The 20,953-nt window shown below is 39.4% G+C and overlaps 1 protein-coding gene across 1 annotated transcript in view; it reads right to left on the reverse strand.

Moving 5' to 3' along the window:
* Window positions 1–20,953, reverse strand: part of LOC137167668 (dynein axonemal heavy chain 5-like) — a 243,129-nt gene that overhangs the window by 28,275 nt on the left and 193,901 nt on the right. Inside the window, exons 70-73 of the mRNA XM_067569914.1 lie at window positions 14,358–14,625; window positions 9,335–9,456; window positions 8,372–8,719; window positions 4,582–4,770 (exon numbers count right to left, since the gene is read on the reverse strand). Of these exons, the coding sequence (XP_067426015.1) occupies window positions 4,582–4,770; window positions 8,372–8,719; window positions 9,335–9,456; window positions 14,358–14,625 (927 nt within the window). The remainder of the gene's footprint in view (window positions 1–4,581; window positions 4,771–8,371; window positions 8,720–9,334; window positions 9,457–14,357; window positions 14,626–20,953) is intronic.

Genomic DNA, 20,953 nt, shown 5'->3' on the forward strand with positions numbered 1-20,953 from the left:
GGCCTTCTTCACCCTAATCCTGAGGGATGTTCTGACCAGTTTGAGCCAGAGAGAATGGTCCAGATGACATCGCCACCCTACCAGCTCCATCTGAAACTGATACACCACTGGAGATGAAAGGGGATTGGATTTAACAATAGCAGCAGCAGCAACAGCTCCAGCCCATCCCAACTAACTTGTTTCCCCAAAAGGACAGTTATTACAATCTTTAATACCATCTAAAAGTCTTTCATATAATTGGGTTTTTCCTTCTAAAACTCTCTCCAGCTACAGGGTAAGGGAACAAGGGATGTTGTTAAAATTAAAGTCTTACTTAATACTTTATATTTCAAATGCTTTCATGTTTTTTCTTCCTTTCTGCATTTTTAATAAAAGGTTAAAAGAATGTTTAATGGTGTGTTTGCCATGGCAATAAGCAGGCTGAGGTCTCTGTATACCCAACCCCAAACCTTGTTTAACATTGTTTAATGTTGGACAGTGAGACTGGGTTATGTTAACACCTTTGGCCCATTTATTCCATCTAAATAAATAGAACAGTAGCTAGCTCATTTTAAATTCACACCTTAGGTTTCTCCACACTAACTTCTCCATGTTGAGAAGCCGTAAGGTTGAATGCTACTATAATGACAATCTTATATCTAGCCGCATTCCTCTTTAAAAGGAAGAAAAGTGTAGCACTTGAATGGTGATACTTGATAGGACAAATGAGTAAATGCTTTGACAGCCTCCATTTCTCAGGTTTCATCTTCAAAAATATCCTTTTTAACTTTAGATGGTGTTCTCCTTGCAGGACAGCTACAAGTGAGGTTATTCATTATATTTTAATCATATGTATACATGATTTTACAGAAAGGCTGTCCAAGGAATAGGTGCCAACAGATTACTCTAATGCTTTGCAGTCTGACAGCTCATTCTACAGAGTGAGTCAATGTCTTTCTTTCTTTCTTAATTACTAAAAGCAGCTAGTACTAGAACATTTAAGATTAGAGCTGGGAGAATATTTCACTGTGGATAATTTATTTTGTGAATAAGGCCCTCTTTTTGTTCACAAATGATTCACAAACAGCCTTTGATTTTTAAGAATTTCACAGGGAATTCTCTTCTTTTGCCCAAACAGCCAAAAGAACAACAGTTTGTTCTACTCAATGTTTTGCTTCAGTATCCCAAAGAAGTGTGATACATGGTAGGTATGAGAAGAGCACTTCAAATAGGAGAGGCACCATGGAGAATCTGACCCATTAGTTTTGACCTTCAAAAACAAAAAAACAAACAATTTTTTTTAGTTTGCAAAACACCTTTCCCCCATTCTTGGATAACTTAAAAATGATATTTTACCAAACTGCACCAAAACATTTTCTTACAGGATGAGAATGAGTGCAGGTAATTTCACTCCAAAGGGTAATTTTCCAAAAAGTTATAGTATGTGAATCTAAAAAGAGAAGCTTAAAACAAGAGTGTCCCCTCAACTATAATTATAGTGATGTCGCCACAAGGCTATAATACAGACCAATTCCCAGGGCTTGGGAATTCTTCTAAGATACACATTTTTTAAAAAATGCAAACATATGTAATATTTCATAATAGCAATAAAACCTATCAATGCAAGAAGTATACTGTATTAATTCATCCCTAGCTGTATTCACAACATTCAGCCTTGAGCATCAAGTACAACACTACACGAAGCGTTGAATTAAATGACATAATTCACAACCTGTCATGTCTTTGTTATTGTTGAGATGAGACTCAAATCCTGAGCTCCTGTGAGTTTTGCTAATTACAATATAGTCCCGCTCTTGGAAATCTTATTGTTAATTACATGATGACTCTCATGAATTTTGAGCCATGATTGATTGTTTTGCATTAGAATCTGTATCAACCAACGAGATCACTCATTTCCTGCTCCCTATTCTATAATTACATTAAGAAGCCAATTTGACAGGTAGAAAGGAAACCTGAAGACAGAACCCAATAGTTAAAAAAGCCCTCTTTGAGATGAACACACAAATCACAAAAAGTCCAGATAAAAATATTTCCTCACTATTTGTATATATTTTATCAAATCACAATTGGATTGTGAAGTGGAATGTAAACAGATGCCAGCTAATGTGGAATAAAATGATTGAAGAAAGGAAGCAACTGAAATCAGTCATAGTAGCTCTTGTTCTTTATCTCATGTCATGGCCCTAGCATGCATGCTCTTTACCCAGCTGTGCATAGGTAACATAGTACTTTGAGCTCCAGTGGAGGGGCAGTTACCATGATTCCTCATGACATCCATGATCGGTGACCAAGTGTGACCCTAAGCACCTCTGCATTCACACACTCCTGAAGTGATATTTGTACAACATATGCCTTGTGAGGTAGCATTTGAAAACCAGTAACACACTGGTGAATAATATCATAGTGGAATATATAGGACAATGCTGCATGTGGAGTTATGGATGTCCTTTGATACTGTTTTAAAGTCTGAATTTGAAGAAAACAGGTCTGGCCAGAATTTGAATATAAATGAAGCGGGGTGACCAGTGACAATGGAATTGCAATTTACATATGCTGTAAACAGAGCCATCAAAGCTCACAAATTGGCTGGGCACTCAGCATATCTGGATCATAACGAACGGTGCATTTGCTTGTTTATCCAGCCTGGCCATCAGGTAGAGACAGTGAAGGTATATTTACATAAATAAACAAAGCCATCAAGCTAACTAGGGGAGGAAATATCGACCAAACTATCAGACAGCAGTCCCAGGATATTCTCCTTCCAAAATATGGCACGGCTATGCAGGAAAGGCAAGTTCAGGGGGATACACCTGCCCACTCCCACTATGAACAGAGCTGCTTTAGAGTAGCACCAGCAGCCAATTCAAGATGGGAGGGATGAAATCCTTGGGAGGGGGGAATGGATACCAAACGGCTACTATTACTGTTGCAGCTCTGTTATTGGGTGAGTGGGTCACATGATGCTGTGGGTTAATATAAAGACACCACAGCAGAGGGGAATTTAAAGCTGAAATGTATTTAGAGCAAATCAATATTGCAAAAAATATCTTATATAGGGAAAAACATTGCCACTTGGTTACAAAGCTGTCCTCCAATCGGCAAGAACGCCTTTAGAATTCCATTATTATATTCCCTAGTGATCAGTTTTTTAAAACCTTCTAGGCAAACGTTTTTTCATTATAAACCTCAGTAGATGATGGGCTGACATTGATATTTGAATCTATCCTCATACACTGGTGCTAATCATTTTACTATGGATCTCTTCATTATCTGTTATGTAAGTTAGGAGGCTTGCAAGCAACAGAACTCTCTGGTTTCTTCTGTATGTGAAATGGGAAAATTGAAGAGGATCTTAGGATTTGCAGGAAGGTTTAAATTGCTTATTTGTCACTTGTTTTTATGTAATCTCATAAAGTGTTTAAAGTTATTTTATTTGGAGTTCTGCTTTTAGGAATGATGATATAATTATCTACAGGGCTATATTAGCACATCGACATATGAAGTGTTGTACACCCTGGGGGAAAGGGGTCAATTTGTTCTGATAGTCAGTGTGCTCAGATAGGGTAGCTGCCCCAGATGGATAAGGAAGAAGGCAGGGACTCTATCAGAGGGTCTTGCTTTGTTCTGGGCTCTCAGATTAGCAGGAGAGACTACAATCTGCCATAGTTCATGTCTAGTTTGTGGTTTCTACTTTCATTTTATTACTCAATTAGATGTTTGTGTTTTTTCTAAATGAAAAGTGGTCATGTTACCAGGTTCCCAAAGATAGTCCTAAGTATCCAGTGAATGGGAAGAAATATAATTCTTCATTATATTCAGCTGTTGCTAAACCCTGTTGCTGCTTCATTCACAGTATGTCTAAAATCTGTCCCTTCCTGTTTATTTCCACTGCCAGAGTTCTTGGCCATGCCTTAACCAACACAATCTCCTTTTCTCTGGTCTTCCTAAAACACATTTCTCTTCTTTACAGACTATCCAAGCTGTCATCTCCTAGCTCATATTCCTGGCTTGCTACTGCAGCTCTTTTCATGTTCCTCCACTCATACCACATTCCCTTCTTCAATAACTTGAAACTCATCTAAATTTTTAAAGTGCTGCAGAGCTGTACCCCTGCATTTATCTAACTATTAGTTACCTGCTACTCTGTGCTGTCTTGAACAATTTAGATGGCAAGCATTTTTGGTATAAAGTTCCTGCTTTTGCTTGCTATGTAAGGAGCCTCCCACATCTATTGCATCAAGTACAAATGTTAATGTAATAAAATAATAATAATATCCACTTTCTTTTATTCAAACACAAATGCAATACTCACCATCACATCCAGATAGCACGTTATGCTAATGTTAAAATCCCATGCAACTAAATAATAATTCTTCATATGTAACTTTTTTAAGTATATACACTTTAGAAGATAAACCAGAAAGTTATACTTTTAATAAATGGTGAGTGATTTCATTAATTACTTAAAATACATGTGAGTTTAAAAAAAATAGAAGCACAAAGAAGTGTTTTCATAGGAATAGCATATATAAATAATTCATATGTATCTATACAGCAGTGTCTTGTTGCATATATTTATACCTCGTGAGGGATGTAGTCTGGTGGCAACTTCTCCAGCATCTCGTCAGCAAGACGCTGCACCATTGCTTCTCTGGTTTCCCCTCCTCCACTGCCACTGTCTTTAGGCTGAATGCTAACTATTGTGCTTAATGTCTCATTAGCCATATTAGTCTGATAAGTTATGTCTGCATTAGAGTGAAGTCCAAATACCTTAAGATAAAAAAAGAGACAATAAGAAACAAAATTGAAGAATTATGTTTAAAAAAATAGAAGTGCTCTTGTGAATACACTATATTGATTTTAAAAAATATATCAGTTAACAGTCTACATAAAGTAAAAAGACAAGGGAGCAGATCATTAGATGTTGTAAATCAGTGTAGCCTCCTTAAGGTCAATGGGCTTACATCGTTCTAAACCAGCTAAGCATCTCAACCAAGTTATACAAAAAACTGTAACATACAAACTCTGAATGTGCACCCCTAAAGCCATCCAAATCACCTCCATTTGTTTCAGAAAATGCTTTCCTTGACCTAGTAATTTTAACATAAAAGTTTCTAGTGACTATAGTACTGACTACTTCAATATTTTAGTCATATGAAAGATATGCACATGTACGGTATCATACAAGTAATAAACATGAGTAATTATGATGTTTTCTTTATCATTACTTTTCAACCATTTTCGATCCCCCTAAATTGTCTTTCTTTTTAATTTTCTCTTTTCTCTAATTTATTTGTTAGGAATGGTACTGGTGGATTAGGTTTCTAAAACATGGACAATGAAAAACAAAACCCACACCATATATATATACATATTTAAACGCACTCCTACAGATGTTAAGGACAGAGATATATTTGGGATGTGTTGTGTTTAGCTATTTCTGGTCTTAAGTCTTTTTTTCCATCTGTGAAAACTTAATTATTTTATTTAGTCATGAGCAGTGACCTGACCTGTGCCTGCCTATGCCTTAGTCTTGACCTAAAGACAGCAACCATAAAAGGTAAGAACAGTTCAGACTTCATGCTCATTCAACCTTTGTATTCTCTGCTGAAACTATCAGTAAGTCTTTAACTGTCCATTTGGATGGTGATTCTTGTCCACTAGGAACAAGAGTGTGAACACCAGCTCATTTTGTAATATTGCTACACTTGCAACTTTAGAAATTCTTCTTCAGCTGGTGTAAATGGGTGTAACTGCATCAAAGTCAACGGTGCTGCACCAGTTTACACCATCTAGAGATCTGGCCCTGAAAGTGTTATTATTATAGACTTCATTTTGCTTAGAGACACTGTATGTGTGTGCACAATTCCCTCTGAATTAAGTTTCAAGTAGGATTTAAAACATATTTCACAGATAGTACTTGTACAATTAATACAACCTGCATATTTAGAACTATTAGAAATATGTGGAAGTGTCAATGCACAGTATTACATCTGTATTGACTACCATGGTATATAATAAACATTTGAAAATAAAGACGTTCATGGTTTTTTTACATCCTTTGTTGAAGAGAGTGAGATTTTCACTGAGCAAAGGAATTAGGATACGGCTGGCAGAAACCATATCATCCTTATCATTTTAAAAACAGAAAAGCTTCATTTTTGCTATAGTGAATGTGTAGGAATGCCTCCGTCCTAGTTAAAAACAAGAGAAACTGTCTCCCATAGTATATGTAAATTGTAGTACTAGACAGGGGGCTAAATTAATCCCTGGAGTACCTTCATTGAAGTTAGTGAAATTACTCCAGGGGTGAATTTGGTCATGTGTGTTTATCTTTGTGCATGCATAGGAGACTAAAGAAGAAACTGAAAACACAGTAATAATATCCTGGGACAGTTCAGTGTCCTCAATCCTCCTGGACACTAATCTAGAAATCCAATTTAAAGGGAGTTTTGAGTACACAAGGAATCCAGGACTGTGCCCCTTAATTTTTCAACTGACTGGAGTTTTCAATCCAGCTGAAAACACTCCACACCCTCCTGTCTGAAGTCTAAGTGCATTTCAAAGGGATTTCTGAATTCAATAGCCCTCTTCAGATGACAGTGTTTATTCTGATTTACTAATGCAAAGGCTGAATTTAATCAAAGGAGCAATGATACAGCAGTCAGATTTATTCAACCTATCTTTCTTAACCAAAAATGGAACTAGGAGGAAACAAAAATTATACTGTCTTGACTAATATGATGTTCTTCTTGGATCAAAGAAGACTGAGCTTAAAAGGTTAGAGGTTTCCAACAGCAATTCAAAAGGAGTTTGGAGTGACAGAAGGAAGTTGTCACTTTCCTTGGGACCCGTGAGAATCTGGGTCAATCTTTTGAAGGAGAAAGAGATCTTTGCATATTCAAGGCTTGATCCTACCCCACTGAAGTCAAAGGCAAAACTCCTATATAGAAAAAACACAAATCTGGATTCGCAGGTACCAAAATACTGAGAAAATAGATTCTCAAATTCTGAAGCAGGCTTCAAAACACTGAGGAAAAGCAGATGCAAGAGCTGGAACTGAGCTGTGGGAAAGAGCTGAAGTAGACAGGATGCAGATTCTGTGGTGACCTGCTTTACTGACTGTGATCAAAATGGATCCACTAGAATGTTGGGAGAGCAGCATTTACACTCAGCTGGGGAAGATGCACATCAGCCAGTAGACAGCCTGCTTTACCTTGCTACTGCTGCCTTAACGATCCAAAGCCTTAATAGCTAAGGGAGTTGCATTAAGAACTAAGACCCACAAATGAGAATTCTGCACAGATGGTGGTCAAATCCTCACCCAAAATCAATGGCGCTAGGGGATCTGACCCAGTATCTTTAGAGAGCCATTGTATCTAGAGGTTTTCCACAGTTGCTTCTGTCCCTTCAAGAAGTCATCTCTTTCTGCAGCTCTTTTGCAGAATTCCTATAGCCTATGCTATATGTTTGGAAGCACCTCTGTGGTTTCCTTTCTTGGAATTAGAAGAGGAACCTTCAATTCTGGATTATACCACTACAAAATAAAATTCAGATTTTGCCTACATTGGGGCTCTTTGCACAGGATAAACTGAATACTTTGTATAGGCACACCTCATTGTTGTAAAACGTGACTAACACTAGTGCAGTATACCTCATTTTCACACCAGAGAGAGCCACACTAACACAAGTCACTTTTTACACTGGTACAGTACAATTATGCTAGAGATTTGCACCAGGGCAGTTACCTCAGTGCAGCTACAGTAGCATAGAAAAACACCAGTGCAGACAAGGCATTTGTGGATCAACTGCTGTAGCAACCTGCATGGAACTTGGAGGGAGGAGCTCAGGTTGCAGGAGGGAAGAATTTGGAGGGGACGCCAGCAGGAAGCCAATCTGTGTGCATATGGCTAGAATGCTTACTGCAGTTACAGGATCTCTGCAAATAGTTCTCTTAATAAAGAGCCAGTTTAGTTTTACACATATGGAGTCCTTTCATGTTATTACCCAGCACGTGGTGCATGAAATAGACTCAGAAACAAATCTGTATATTCGGTGCATTTTAATTCCAATTAATATTATCTTCAGAGGCATTTATAAACCTCATAGGATATACATTATGAAGAGTTAGTAACAGTGATACAGAAGTCCAGAACATCCATTTTTATTTCAACTTGAACTAACAACTTCTTGTCCTCAAAATGGAAAGGCCCGGATGATAACAATGACTTGTTAAGCGAGAACAATTGTTTTCATTTTCATTACGTCTTTTGTCTGAGCTTTGCTCTGTTCCATATATGGATGCTTAGAAAAGTCTAGTGCTTTAATTAGTATAATTTTCTTAATGTTTTAAAACTTAAAACCTTTTTACCTCGGGTGTATCAACCATTGGCAGCAATTCTATGTGCTGGAGATAGTCTTCAACTGTCTTGCCTTTCGGAATAATGTAACCTTTGTAGAAGCAAAATTTGTCAGTAAACATACTCTCTCCAAACCACACTCTGGCAAATGTATTTAGTAACATTTTGTCAAGGTCATCTGTTACACGGCCACCATACTGTACTTCTCCAAGCATATAGCGAATACAGCTCCAGTTCACCCCACGCTTAATGTCAACTGCATCCAAATGATTCTGAAGAAACTGAACACTGGCTGCAAAGTCTGCTTGATTAAATTCATAAGGGATGTTCCAGCCCAAGGGACCAAACTTTCGTCTTTCCTAATGGAGGGAGACATTTAAAAAGTTTAGTAACAAATGTGAAGAAATTCTACATATAAAAGCATTTGTGAAATATACAAAAAATGCAATAACCCACCCACCATCAATGGAAATTAAAGGGATACTGAGCTTGATTCTAATTGTACTTACTCAACTGACTTCAATAAAGTTAGTCTTGATTTAAACTAGTGTGAGAACAAAATCAACCCCAGAATTAATTAGCTGGAATCTTATTTTTTTAATATAACATATAAAGAGACACAAAGGAGGCAGGTATTACAAATGACTGAATAGAAATATTTTCATAATTTTTTTAAAAAGTTCAATGACAGCCACCTGATCAATTCCTGAAAAGATCTTTCATGGAGGGTGAAGGAATATACTATCCATTTCCGTGTCTCCTGCTGGAGGGATGCGATCAGGGTGGGCAGGTAAGTACAGTATTGGAGGCATATTTCAATCTAGGGGATGGGTGAAATTTTTTGCTGTTCTCATTTTATATGTATCACTTTGCCCACCACATTCTTTATATTTAACACATCTTTAAGTTCTTAATTATGTTCTTATTTATGAAATATGGCTTATAGTGTAAGTGTAAGAGAGTTAATTAATAACCTGAACAGTTGTATGAAGAAATGCCACAGCATATAACAATGGTTTCCACGGTGGCATGTTGCTCACTTCTAGCTGTTCCTGAGTAATAGCAGAGTATGTCCGCTTTAAACCAGCCTTTACACCTAAAAGAAACCCACAGTGGATTAGTTAAAAAAAAAATTATACTATCCATAACTTGGCGTTTTAAGATTGATTCAGCAGAAAATTGCAGTCTATGAGAAATGGCTACCCCAACACAGAGTATAATTGTTTTCTATGTTCTGAACAACCATTTTGAATCTCTGAACTATTTATTCATCTTGATACATTGCCAGCCAAATTACTAATTAGATATTATGCTTAGAGAGACAGGCCTAAACCAAAACACATTGGATCTAAAATGTGAGAGTGTCAAAAATTCAAACTCAGCTCCAGAGCAGAATTTTTAAAAAAAAACTTTATTTGTAAAATGGGTTAAGCTTGCACTGCAAACCTTGGAGTACTTGAAACCAAGATCCAGACCTAAATTTTGTAGGGGAAGCCCATTTCTAATTGTAACACTTAAATGTTACCATCCTAAAATATGAATTTGTCCTCATATTATTTATTTTTGGTCTTTGGAGGAGGGATTGATAATTTTACTGGCCTATAAAGAACCATCATCCTCAGCAGCAGCAGCAGCACGGCTTCTATTTTTATGTAATAACTTAAAATATTATTTAGCGTATCAGATGAAAGGTTTTTTATTTCATTTAAAATATTTAAAGAGCAACATTCGTAATTAAATGAAACACAGAACGTCTTTGGGTAGGAGCAGCAATGCCACCATCTCAGAAAAGCAGGAGGTGCACTTGCTCAGGCATAGGCCTGCGAGTCCGCAGAGCTAAGTTCTCTTCTCAGCACTGTTGCTGACCAGTTACTGTGTGACCTTGGGCAAATCACTTCACTTCTCCGCACCTCAGCTCCCCCCAGTGATTAAACAGGAATAGTGCTATTGCAATGATACATATTAAAAAGTGTCTGTGGTTCCAATTTTCAAAGACAGGGTGAAATCTTGGCTTTATTGAAGTCAGTGGTAAAATTTCTTTTGACTTTGATTTCACTCCTGAGCCTTAACAGGATGTAAAAATCCCACTTTTGGCATTTAGGCACCCAAATGCCATTAACAGCAGCATCTAACTGATGAGATGAGCATCCAGCTGCAGTGTTTGGATGCTGTACGAAGGTACCCACATTAGATCATTAAGTTTCCTAACATAAATCTGTACAAATGGCCAGAAATACTGTAGCATGAATCTTTTACAGGCAGATTTCAAATACAGTGAAGTAAATGGCCAAGTCCTAGCCTGATAAAGCCAGAAAACCCCCTTTCTATGACACTGAAAAAAATATCATCCCTACAAGCTTATTTGGCAGACAGCCTGTCATCTGCCATCCTTTACAACTTTTCCAAAATATATTCTAAAGATATCTTGAGATTCAAGATGAAATTATCAGACAACAGTATTTAATACACAGTGTGCTAGCAATCTGGGACAAGATCTGAACAACATTAAATCAGTTTACATTCCATTCAAAAATCAAACCATTATCCAAAATACATCTCTGAATATTATTAAAATCAAACTGTAGATTGACTACAACCTGCCTTACAGAAGAACCACCGGTAAATGAAGCTGTTATCTGAATACAGACAAATGCTATAAAAAGATGCAGAGTATAAAAAACAACAAAAAAAGAACCTAAAACAGAAGCCTGAGTAACTGCTCTTGTGACAGAAAATATCTGGGATTATTCTATAAATCAAACCAAACTGTCTTTCAGATAGATCAGAAGCAAACTACATTTAGAATTCTTACTAACTCACCAGAAAGTTAAATAGTGAAATAAGAGGCTTAAATGACTGAGGGATCAAATTTGACCTTGGATTCATATTCTCAGCTGCCACTGACTTCAATAAGAGAAACAAGCTGCAACACCTACATACAAATGAAAGGCAAACTACTGCACTATTGCTCTGATAGTTGAAGGAAAAGGACTAGAGAGCTGCAAGACAGCTCTGCAATCTAGCACTCAAATAAGCCAAGGTTTGATGACTGCTTTCTGCCACTGAGAGCTCCTTTCCCATCTTATCCCAGCAGCAGGTATTAGGCAGGATGGCAAGTGGCTTCTTTGAAGGAACGCTAAAGGATAAGGCTCTGTGCATGCCCCTGAACGATCCTTCCCTGTGCTAGCAAAATAGCTTTGGGTACATGGCTGACAAAATTCTGCTCCCTTTCCTGCATGTCTCTCAGTAGAGACTGACTTCGGCCCTAAAACACTGAGAGCCAGATTGCAGTTGGCCTTTGCACATGTGTGTGAAGGGGAGAAGGATGAATAGTCTTTCCTCACCCTTGTCTCCCTGTCCCCCATGCACAGATCCATGGTTGCCATTCCTGCACTCTTCTGAGCACAGGGACTGCCTCCTGTCAGTGCCCCTGTGATACAATCCACCCAGAGCTGAAACATGACCAAGACTTTGCACTGCCTCCACTCATGCCTGGGTCTGAAAGGCCTAGTCTGGCCCTGAGGGTGAAAATGAGGTTTGAAAAGGGATGGAATGTTGAAAAAATTCACCCTAGCCAATAGGCTGCAAGAGGCAGCTCTCTCAAAAACTTCACTATGACTTAATGACATGTTTTACGTGTTTTAATAAAGCAATCTAGCAAAAAGCAGGGACTCAATAGCAACAGTGTAAGGAAAAGACCTATAGGATTTCATATACTGCCTGCACACCTCTACACTTCATATTCTCTTAAACACATGCAAATGAACCACAGAAACAAACTGATCTGCAAAACAAAACTAAAATTAGTCAATGTATGTACACTGGGGAGGAAAACATTCATGTGGCATATGATGTAATGATACCAAAAGAATCCTCATTCTCAGTCTAATTCTCTTTACACACATTCAGGAGACATTTACCTTCCCCAGCAGCTGCACTAGACCTGCTGTTCCTCTCTGCTCTTTCCCTTTGCTTGGTTAATTCGTGCCAGTGTCTTTTTCAGCACAGAGAAGGTTATAGATAATAAAACTGCCAAGTAGAGCAGTATGAAAAAATCTGGACCAAAAGTAAAATTATGTAAAAAGCTGTCAAATCTATGAAAAGCAAAACAGAGTTTGCCTTCAATTAAGTTCTTAGTTTATGTTTTCTGCAAAAACAAAAGGTGATATTTTTGCAGGCAAAAAAGATGTGTGTGAAAATGGTAACTGTTGCCTTGAGACAAATGTAAAGACATTTGAGATTTGTTACAGAATGCAATGTCAGCAGTTTTGGCAAGAAAACTCAGATTCAGTGACAAACATCAAATACGCAAATTCTTGTGAAAATTCCTGTTTTGACATGTAAACATTTGTATATAAAAGTCTCTTTCCATCTTTCAGCATAAATCAATCCCTCATTCTTATCATAGAAAGACACAAAGAAAAATGCATATTTAGTAATAATATCATCTGCTGTAACAAATGTAGCAGGACTCTTCTGTAGAGTGCTTCCTGTTAGTCAGGGTTAGGACCCAGCAAGGACATGATGACTGATTCCTGCTGAGATGACTCATTCTGGCAGGTGTGACTTCTTAACTTCTACTTCCATGTGATGAAGCGGCAAGTGTCTCTTGGGGTAGAAAAAACTGGGATCTATGGCAGGAAACCTCTGGTGACAGCCAAGCTTATGGAGAAAGCTTACCCTGAGATTTATGATTGTATTGTTGTTATTATTTGAAGTACCAATACAGCCAAAACCCAGGAATAGAATAAATCTGGATGAAATGCTGTGGGCCAGGTTGCCCCCTCTCACATTATCTCCCTGGTGACAATCACCCAAAATTATCCCCCGCAATAGGTAAAGCCACTGGGTCATATGCCCCTGCAGGAGCTCTGGCCTCTGGTCCTCTACCCCCGAGATTTTAATCAACGCAGCTACTTTGGAGCTGTGCTTCCAGGGACTAGCTCTGGCCACATCACCTCCCACAGACCCTGGGTAGGATCTGCAAAAAAGGTTAATGAAACCTGGGGCTATGTTAACTTGTCTGTGTAATTTGGGGGGTAGAGGGGAAGTAGAGTGGAGGATGATCTCTGTCATGCCTAGCCCTTTCCTGCTGACTCCTCCCACTGCCTGCCTGAATACACTCCCTCCCCTGCCCCCAGAAGACTCTGAACCACACAGAGAGCCTCCACAGGGTCTAAGGAGGGGAACAGTGTTGTGGAGGGGTTGAAGCCTCCCTTCCATGCAGAGAGGGAAGATCCATGGCTGCCGGAGCCTTGTATGCATCTATGTGGAAACAATCCAGCCCAATGGGTGTAGTTTCAGTTCAGAGAAGGGAGGGGACTCCATCTGCTGACACATCACCATAAAGTTTTCTGTAAGCAGGAACATCATTTTGTTCTCTAAAGGAAAAGCCATTCTGGTTCAGGAGAGTAAATTATAATCAATATAAATGCCCTAGAAACTTAAATATCCCAGGACTAACTAGTAGTAAATACTTATGATATGTGTTTCCTGTAAGATACTAATCTTCTAACAAGCCTCAAGTTCCAAAGATATCCATTCAGTGGGAAATATTTCATTATGAGAAACAGCATCTGTGTATTACTACCAAAATGTTCAGACTTGGATGCCAAAAGTTAGGCACATAAGTTTAAGCATCTCTGTAACATGGCATGATTTGCAAAATTGCTGAGCAGGACAGTTCACATTGACATTCAAGCAATTTATTTAGGCTTCAAAATCTATAATTAGGCTTCTAATTTTTAGCACTTAATCTTGCAGATTTTGCCTAATATTCTTCACAATTTATTATATATTGAACCAATAAGATTGCTAATAAGCTGTTTTACAAAATGAACAACGACCATCTTCACAAAAACAGTTTTCATGCTTCATGCACAGTGAAATTGATTTACACAGGGTTGCATTCAGTTAACTGAGGAACAGGGAGAAAAGAGCACCAGACAGTAAGAGCAGCAATTGTCAAATTTTTTTTTTTTTTTTTTTTTTTTTTACCTTGAGGTGGTTCATTAGTAAATTTGATAGATGACTGCAAAAGATTAATAGGAAATTTTGAATGGACCTCTGTAGTAATCCAGGTCCTGAAACCTTCATTCATAGATTCTGTTGTAATGATGGTGTCCAATAATTCATCAAGGAAATCTAAGCCCAGGTGACAGTTCTGCAGAAGAAGCCATCCTCCATCTTGCATACACTGATTTAATAAGCGCCTTGCATGGATCTCCTGGCCCTGACCCATTGAAATGGCACGACAAGGAGTATTCTGTAAGAAAAAAGTAAATACTATTTAAGCTCTTTAGAATGATTATTATTGTCGCTTCTTATTTTTACAGCCCCACTGGGGCTTATGGAATTTAATAGACAAAGAAAGGAAATGTAAGAGGGTGACCAAGGCTACTGCACTAAATCGGACACTTCTGAAGATCTGGGTTCTGAAAAGGCCCCCATGCTTTTCTCCTCTTTCAGAAGCCAAGAGGAAACTACTTCCATGAACATGGTTGCAGCACGATCCATGAAACCTTTACTGCATTTTCCTTCCTCACAACTCTGTGGAAGCCCTTCTGTGGTGCAATGTGAGTAGGGAAAGGTGGATTGGATGTAGCCAGCAGTTTTCTGCTGGATCCTCACCCCCACCCCCAGGCAAAGCATCATGCATTACTGTAGGTAGGGTGTGTAGTAGCTGACTGTTCCCCTGTGGAACGTCTTCAGGGGGTGTGATGGATCTGAAGCAGCTCTGTAGTGATTTATGAATACTGTATGTTGACCTGATTAATGGGATGTTTACAGTGCGACTATATTGATTCAGTTTAATCAGGAGCTGGGGAAAAATGCAGAAAAGGAAAGTATGGCTCAAGATAAGATGCAAAACGCTGTGCATGGATGTCCTTGCCTCCAGCAGAGCCCCAGGGTTTATGGGGGCCAAACCCCCTGCCACTAATGTGGAGCAACACTGCTCCCCTGCGGCAATTAGAAAGAACCTCTGCAAATGCAATCTTGTGCAGCTTCTATTCCTCTGCAAGGGTCATTCCTGTGTAGGCTGCAAAGGGCCCAGAATTCAGGAGGTGAAACACAGGGACTAGTGAATGTGTGTGATGGTGAAAAACTTGAAATTTTGGACAATTTGTTACTGCTGGCAATCTCAAGAGAGCAACAATTTAAGTAGCAAGGGTATTTGCTGGTTAAGATGAAAGTACCTTGCTAATTTCCTCACAAAGGGTCACATGGTGTTTGATCATGTTAGACTGGCAAAGGAGCACACGAAAGACCAGAAACCACCTGAGTCCTGCTGCCCGACTGCAGAAACCTGGAGACACTGGGTCCAGTAGCAATGCTGATAACTGCAAAACTGGCCCTGTGCAAGTGGAGAACAAGCCTTTCAAAGGGGTAGCAGCTGCTGTGCCTAACTCATACTCTTGGAGAAAGGCCTGTGGGAGTTCCTACTAGGGCAGTGCCCCACACTTTAGTCCTCACTGTATCTCTGCCAAAGCACCCGTGCATAATTTGCTGTTCTCAGTGCTCTCAGTCTCTGAACTGCTTAAGGAAAAAATCCTTTTATATAATGTAAAGATTGACCTCATTCTTCTCTTCTGGAAAAAGTTATATCAAAGTTGTTTGTATCAAAAATGTTTATTTTGCTCTAGAGTGTTTGGTATGACTTGTATCATTTTATGCAAGATTATGCAGATGACAATGTTATAATTTCTAGCCACTGCAGTGTCGATTAAGGTTCTATTCAAGATTTTGAACGTGGTTCATTAAAAGGAAAAAATACCAATTCCATAGTAAAATCTATTTCTGGGCTTTGCAGGATCAAAACTTTGGACAGAATTAATTTGATTTTGAGCCAGAGGAGTAAGATTTCAGAAGGCCTGAAGCCCAAACTCTCTTTTTTTGAAAGTACAATTTGAGCTGCAAATCTTATACTCAAGCTGAATTGTAGTCAAAGATCTGAATGCTTGCACCTGCAAATATTTGATTTGTACAGTTAATGCCATGGGAGAATTGAAAATGTTCAGATTTGTGACTACAGTTCATGCCTGAAAACGGGAAATCATCCATTTGAAAAATCAGCTCAAAATCTACTTTTGGTAGTTTCTTGTCAAGAAAAATAAACCACAGGGAATAAACTGTTTTGTGGGGTATAAAATCACACAAATTTAAAAGGCCAGATCCTTGGGTCCAGCCAATCTTTGCCAGGCAAAACATCTAAGATAAGGGAGGCCAAAAGTGGCTAATTCTAGGGAGAGCCGAGAACTAATTTGGTGTAGGTGCCAGCTATGCCAGGTGGGGTCGGCACAGCAGTCAATTATATCATCTCTATGCCAGCAGGGGATTCCCCCAAATCAGAGGGATCCCCAACTTCTTTTAAGGCACCTTTCCAGCCCCTTTGTGCTGCCAAAGGAGGCTACCAGCATTGGACCTAATAATTACATCTACCTTTCTTTGGAAGAGGAAAACATTAAAGATTTTGCGGGTTGGCCGAAAATGTGAAACAAATTTGGTTATGAAAGGTTTCAGCTTTTGTTAAAACACCAACAATTAAGTAGCATTGGTTGACAAACTAGTAAAAAGATTTGTGAATATGTTTTCAATTTCTTTCCCGTTTTTCAAAATTGTGACTATTTTCAAAAATAGCCATTCTGCAGTAGGTCATGAAACTGCAGAATTTCAGCACAAATGTTCAGGTTTTTTGTTGTTGTTGTTGTTGGGTTTTTTTGTTTGGTAGAAATTGGATTTTTCAATAAAAAACTTTACTGAAAAATTGAAATTTGAAAAATGTCTCCCAGCAATTAAGCACTTTTCCCAATTTCTCCTAATTTAGGAAAGCACTTGAGCACTTAAAAGTTAAGCATATGATTAAAGTGCTTTCTTGAAATGGGATCTAAAGCATGAAAAACTTGATGAATATCAGAAACCCTGCTATCACTTAAAATGTTGATCATTATTTAAAAACTGCCCAGATCTTAAAATGCACTCATAGTATGCAGGTAGCATGATGGCAAATGTTGCTACTCCTCTAACAACAGCAGTCACAGAAGGCTCTAAACGCAGCAGCACTTGTTTAGGAATGGGCTTAGGACCTGGAGAGGATTTGCAGGAGCTCTCTGCACCCCTTCATGTTACAGAACTCTGCAGTGGCCAAGGCAACAAGCATCCTTTTCATTGACTGTGGGTGAGTTAGCGGCCAGTGAATACATCACTACATGGATTTCAGAGAGTGGACATTTAAGTCCTGTAATTTCATCTTCCCAGTATTTTGAAAATGAACATGAATGAAATCTCCAAGCTAATTTGGAGGAGTGTATGTAGTGTCAGTCTTAACAAACCCTGCTGCACAGCTCAGCTGGTGCATGCAATTGTGAACCAACCATAGTGCTCACACAAGATGACTTCTGACTAGCTTCTGGACCCAGAAATAGTGTTGGTATCCCAGATTGTCCTGCCACCACCTTCTCCCCATCTTCTGCCTCACTTATTTCCAGTCATGTAGTGTCCAAAAATAGTCACTGGTTATTTGAGAGTGATTGATAGCAATATTGATCAGCCACTAGGGCAAGGTGTAACTACAACCACCAGATTTATTTAATTGGATTTCAACTGGGATACATAAAAATATCCCTACCCCAGCCTCTAAATATGTTTACTGTCAAGTAAACAACTGTTGCATTCTTCCCATATTTACAAACACAAAGCATCAGAGCAAAACATTACAAATCAAAATCTCCCCAAATTCTAAAGAAGCCCCACTTCACCTTCAGCCCTCCACAAATGCCAGACTCAAAAGTTGGACTCTGAAGAGTGCAGAGGTCAATACATTCAAGCAATTTTGGAGTTCATAGGGAAATAGAAAATGTTCTGGCAGCAGCTCCTTCCCTTCTATATCAAAGAAACCCCAGACTGAGTGACTTTCTGATCTCCCAGCATTGCCATGAGGCAAACTCCCCAAAATAAGGAATAAAAAAATGAACCTGGACCTATGGAAATGAAAGACAGTTGTTTTACATCGTGCCCATTATCGCCCCATTTCTCCCCTTCCCATCGCTATCCATCCTAACCACCCACTTTCCAAACCATTGTTCTGTGGGTCAGTCTCCTAGCTACAGTTATTGCAAGGGAGACAAATTAATGGAATGGGGAGTATTCCCTCCTCCTCACCACTGCGTGTGATTGTAGTTTGTCCCACTTGGTCCTGCTACTATTGCTGAGTGTGTTAGACTTTTGTCAACTCTGTCCTACAGTTGCTTCAGTATAATCAGGAGAGCAGTTTTCCCCACTCTGTCCTGCCACCACTACAGCTGAGTGAGGAGGAGGAAGGAGTTTTGCCCACTCTATTCCACTGCTGCTACCGAGTATGGATTTTGCCCCGCGTGTCAGCAGTAGTGGGCACATGGCACCGAACAACACAAAGGCTGCCTGGAGGACTAGACTGACTAATCTCTAGTATTCCTCTATCCAGGTGGCCACTGGTGAGACTGAGGCCAGGTTGACACTACAGACCTATGTCGGTATAACTACGTATGGGGTGTGAAAAATCTATTCCCCGAGTGAGGTAGTTATACCGACATTAGCACTCTCAGTAAACAGTGATGTGTCAACGAGAGAACTTCTCCCTTCAATACTGCTTGCAGAGGTGGATTAACTACACCGATGGGAGAATGCTCTCCTGTCAGCGTAGGAGCATCTTCACTAAAATGCTATAGTGACAGCAAGGCAGGATGGAATGAGGATGTCATTGGCAAAACGGTAGGCCATGGAATCATAAGTATCATGAAGGCAGTCGAGAGTACCTATCCTTATACTGAGAAAATACCTATCCTTATAAGTAAGTACCTATCTTTATAGGTAAGTATAAGGTTACCTATCCTTATATTAAAAAAATCCTTTTCTGACCAACACCTGCAAGACCCCTTATGACAATCAAAGTCCAGACACCCCCAGGGGAGAACAGGGGACTTGAACTCCAAAGAATAAGCAGTTGAATCAACTGATTGTATATAATGTGTGCTATAAAAATATGATGAGCAAGGTCTTTTATGAAAGCTTGTAATGTTCTAAACTTAATGGTCATTATAAAATATGTAGATGGAGTGGTTATGAATTTATGTATTTGTGTAGATAGAAAACTGTGTATATAATCTGTGGTGTAGCTCCATCTCACAGCAGAGCGGAGGACAGCCAAGCAGAGTGGGGCTGCCTCGCTAACCAGATGAGACTAGCTCCAAGTACCTAGCACCGTACAACCCAGGAAAAGAGAAATGGTGGGCCATTAGAGTTAATGGAAAGACATTGAGACATCCCAGCTAGAATTTCCCCACCCTGAATAACTGAGAGTCACCATGCCTGAAGAAAAAGAAATTGTGAACCCTTTTAAAATGGAATGGATTTGAAATGAAAGGCATCCAGAATCTAAAGGACAGTGACTTGGTGGGTGCTGTCCATGAAACACTGGACCCTCCCTATGCCTAAAGGGTATGCTGGGAAACTCTTCAAAGGCAATAGGTAGAAGAGGGAATGTATTAGAAAAAGGATTTTATCTAATATGGAAGCGTAAAGCCTGAGGGGTTGCACCTTTATGCTTATTTTCTGTGTAACTTGTATCTGTTTGCTTTCCCTTACCCTTTCATCTTTGAATCTGTGGCTTTTCTATTAAATACACGTTTTGTTTATTTCTACCATAAGCAGTCTCTGTTGTGTAAACTGTGTGGAACTTGTGTACCAAAGTAAGGTGTCTGGGAGGCTGGCTTCACACCCCCAAGGGTGATGAACCAGAGGGAAACAGTCACTGTGGCTTGTAGTTAAGAACTCGGGAAGGACAGATTTGGGGGGACACAGAACTGGAAGGGCTGTTAGTGTCATCCTGCAAGGAGTAATTAGGCCGGTGGATGCAGGGTGAGGCCTTGTGCTTGTGGGCAGGATACTGACGTCAGGGCCCTGGACCAACACCGCACAGCATAAAGAAACCCAAGGTTACTGAGTAGGAGGTGACAGAGCCCCTTTCTTGTCTGGTGGATCCCCAAAACATCACACCCCATCAGATCTCAATAAAGATCTTTAGGGGTTCAAGGAAGAGGGCCTCCTCCTGACCCCTCAGACAAGAGCGCTAGCTCGAAGATCCACACTAACGGCTCTGGGTTTTACTTTGCTTTTAATTTTGAGATTCTGTCTTCGAGGTATTCAAGTTACCCATTCAAATGCACTGCTTCCAACAAAAATAAAGATCCTAATCCTGGCCTCAGGGGTGTGTTCACAAACCCTATTTAAAAATAAAAAGTGGAACTAAGAAGATGGGGACCACACACTCCTGCTGACTCAGGCTGCCTCCCATCCCCCACCCAGCGATTGTGTGTTGGTTTCTTAGACAGTAAATTCTTTGGGACAGGGATCATGACCAGAGTAATCAAACTTGGCCTCCTAAAGTTAGACCCTGAAATCTATATCATATTTAGGCACCTAAATAACAGTGGCCTGAATTTTAAAGGTGCTAAGCACGCACAGTTTCTAATGATGCTAATGGGATCTATGGTTGCTCAGCACTTAGAACATCATAAGAACATAAAGAGCAGCCATACTAGGTCAGACCAATGGTCCAT

Source organism: Emydura macquarii, unplaced genomic scaffold (genome assembly GCF_026122565.2).
Source record: "Emydura macquarii macquarii isolate MOO-44397 ecotype Brisbane River unplaced genomic scaffold, CSIRO-AGI_Emac_v2 contig_2948, whole genome shotgun sequence".
Taxonomy (NCBI): Eukaryota; Metazoa; Chordata; order Testudines; family Chelidae; genus Emydura; species Emydura macquarii.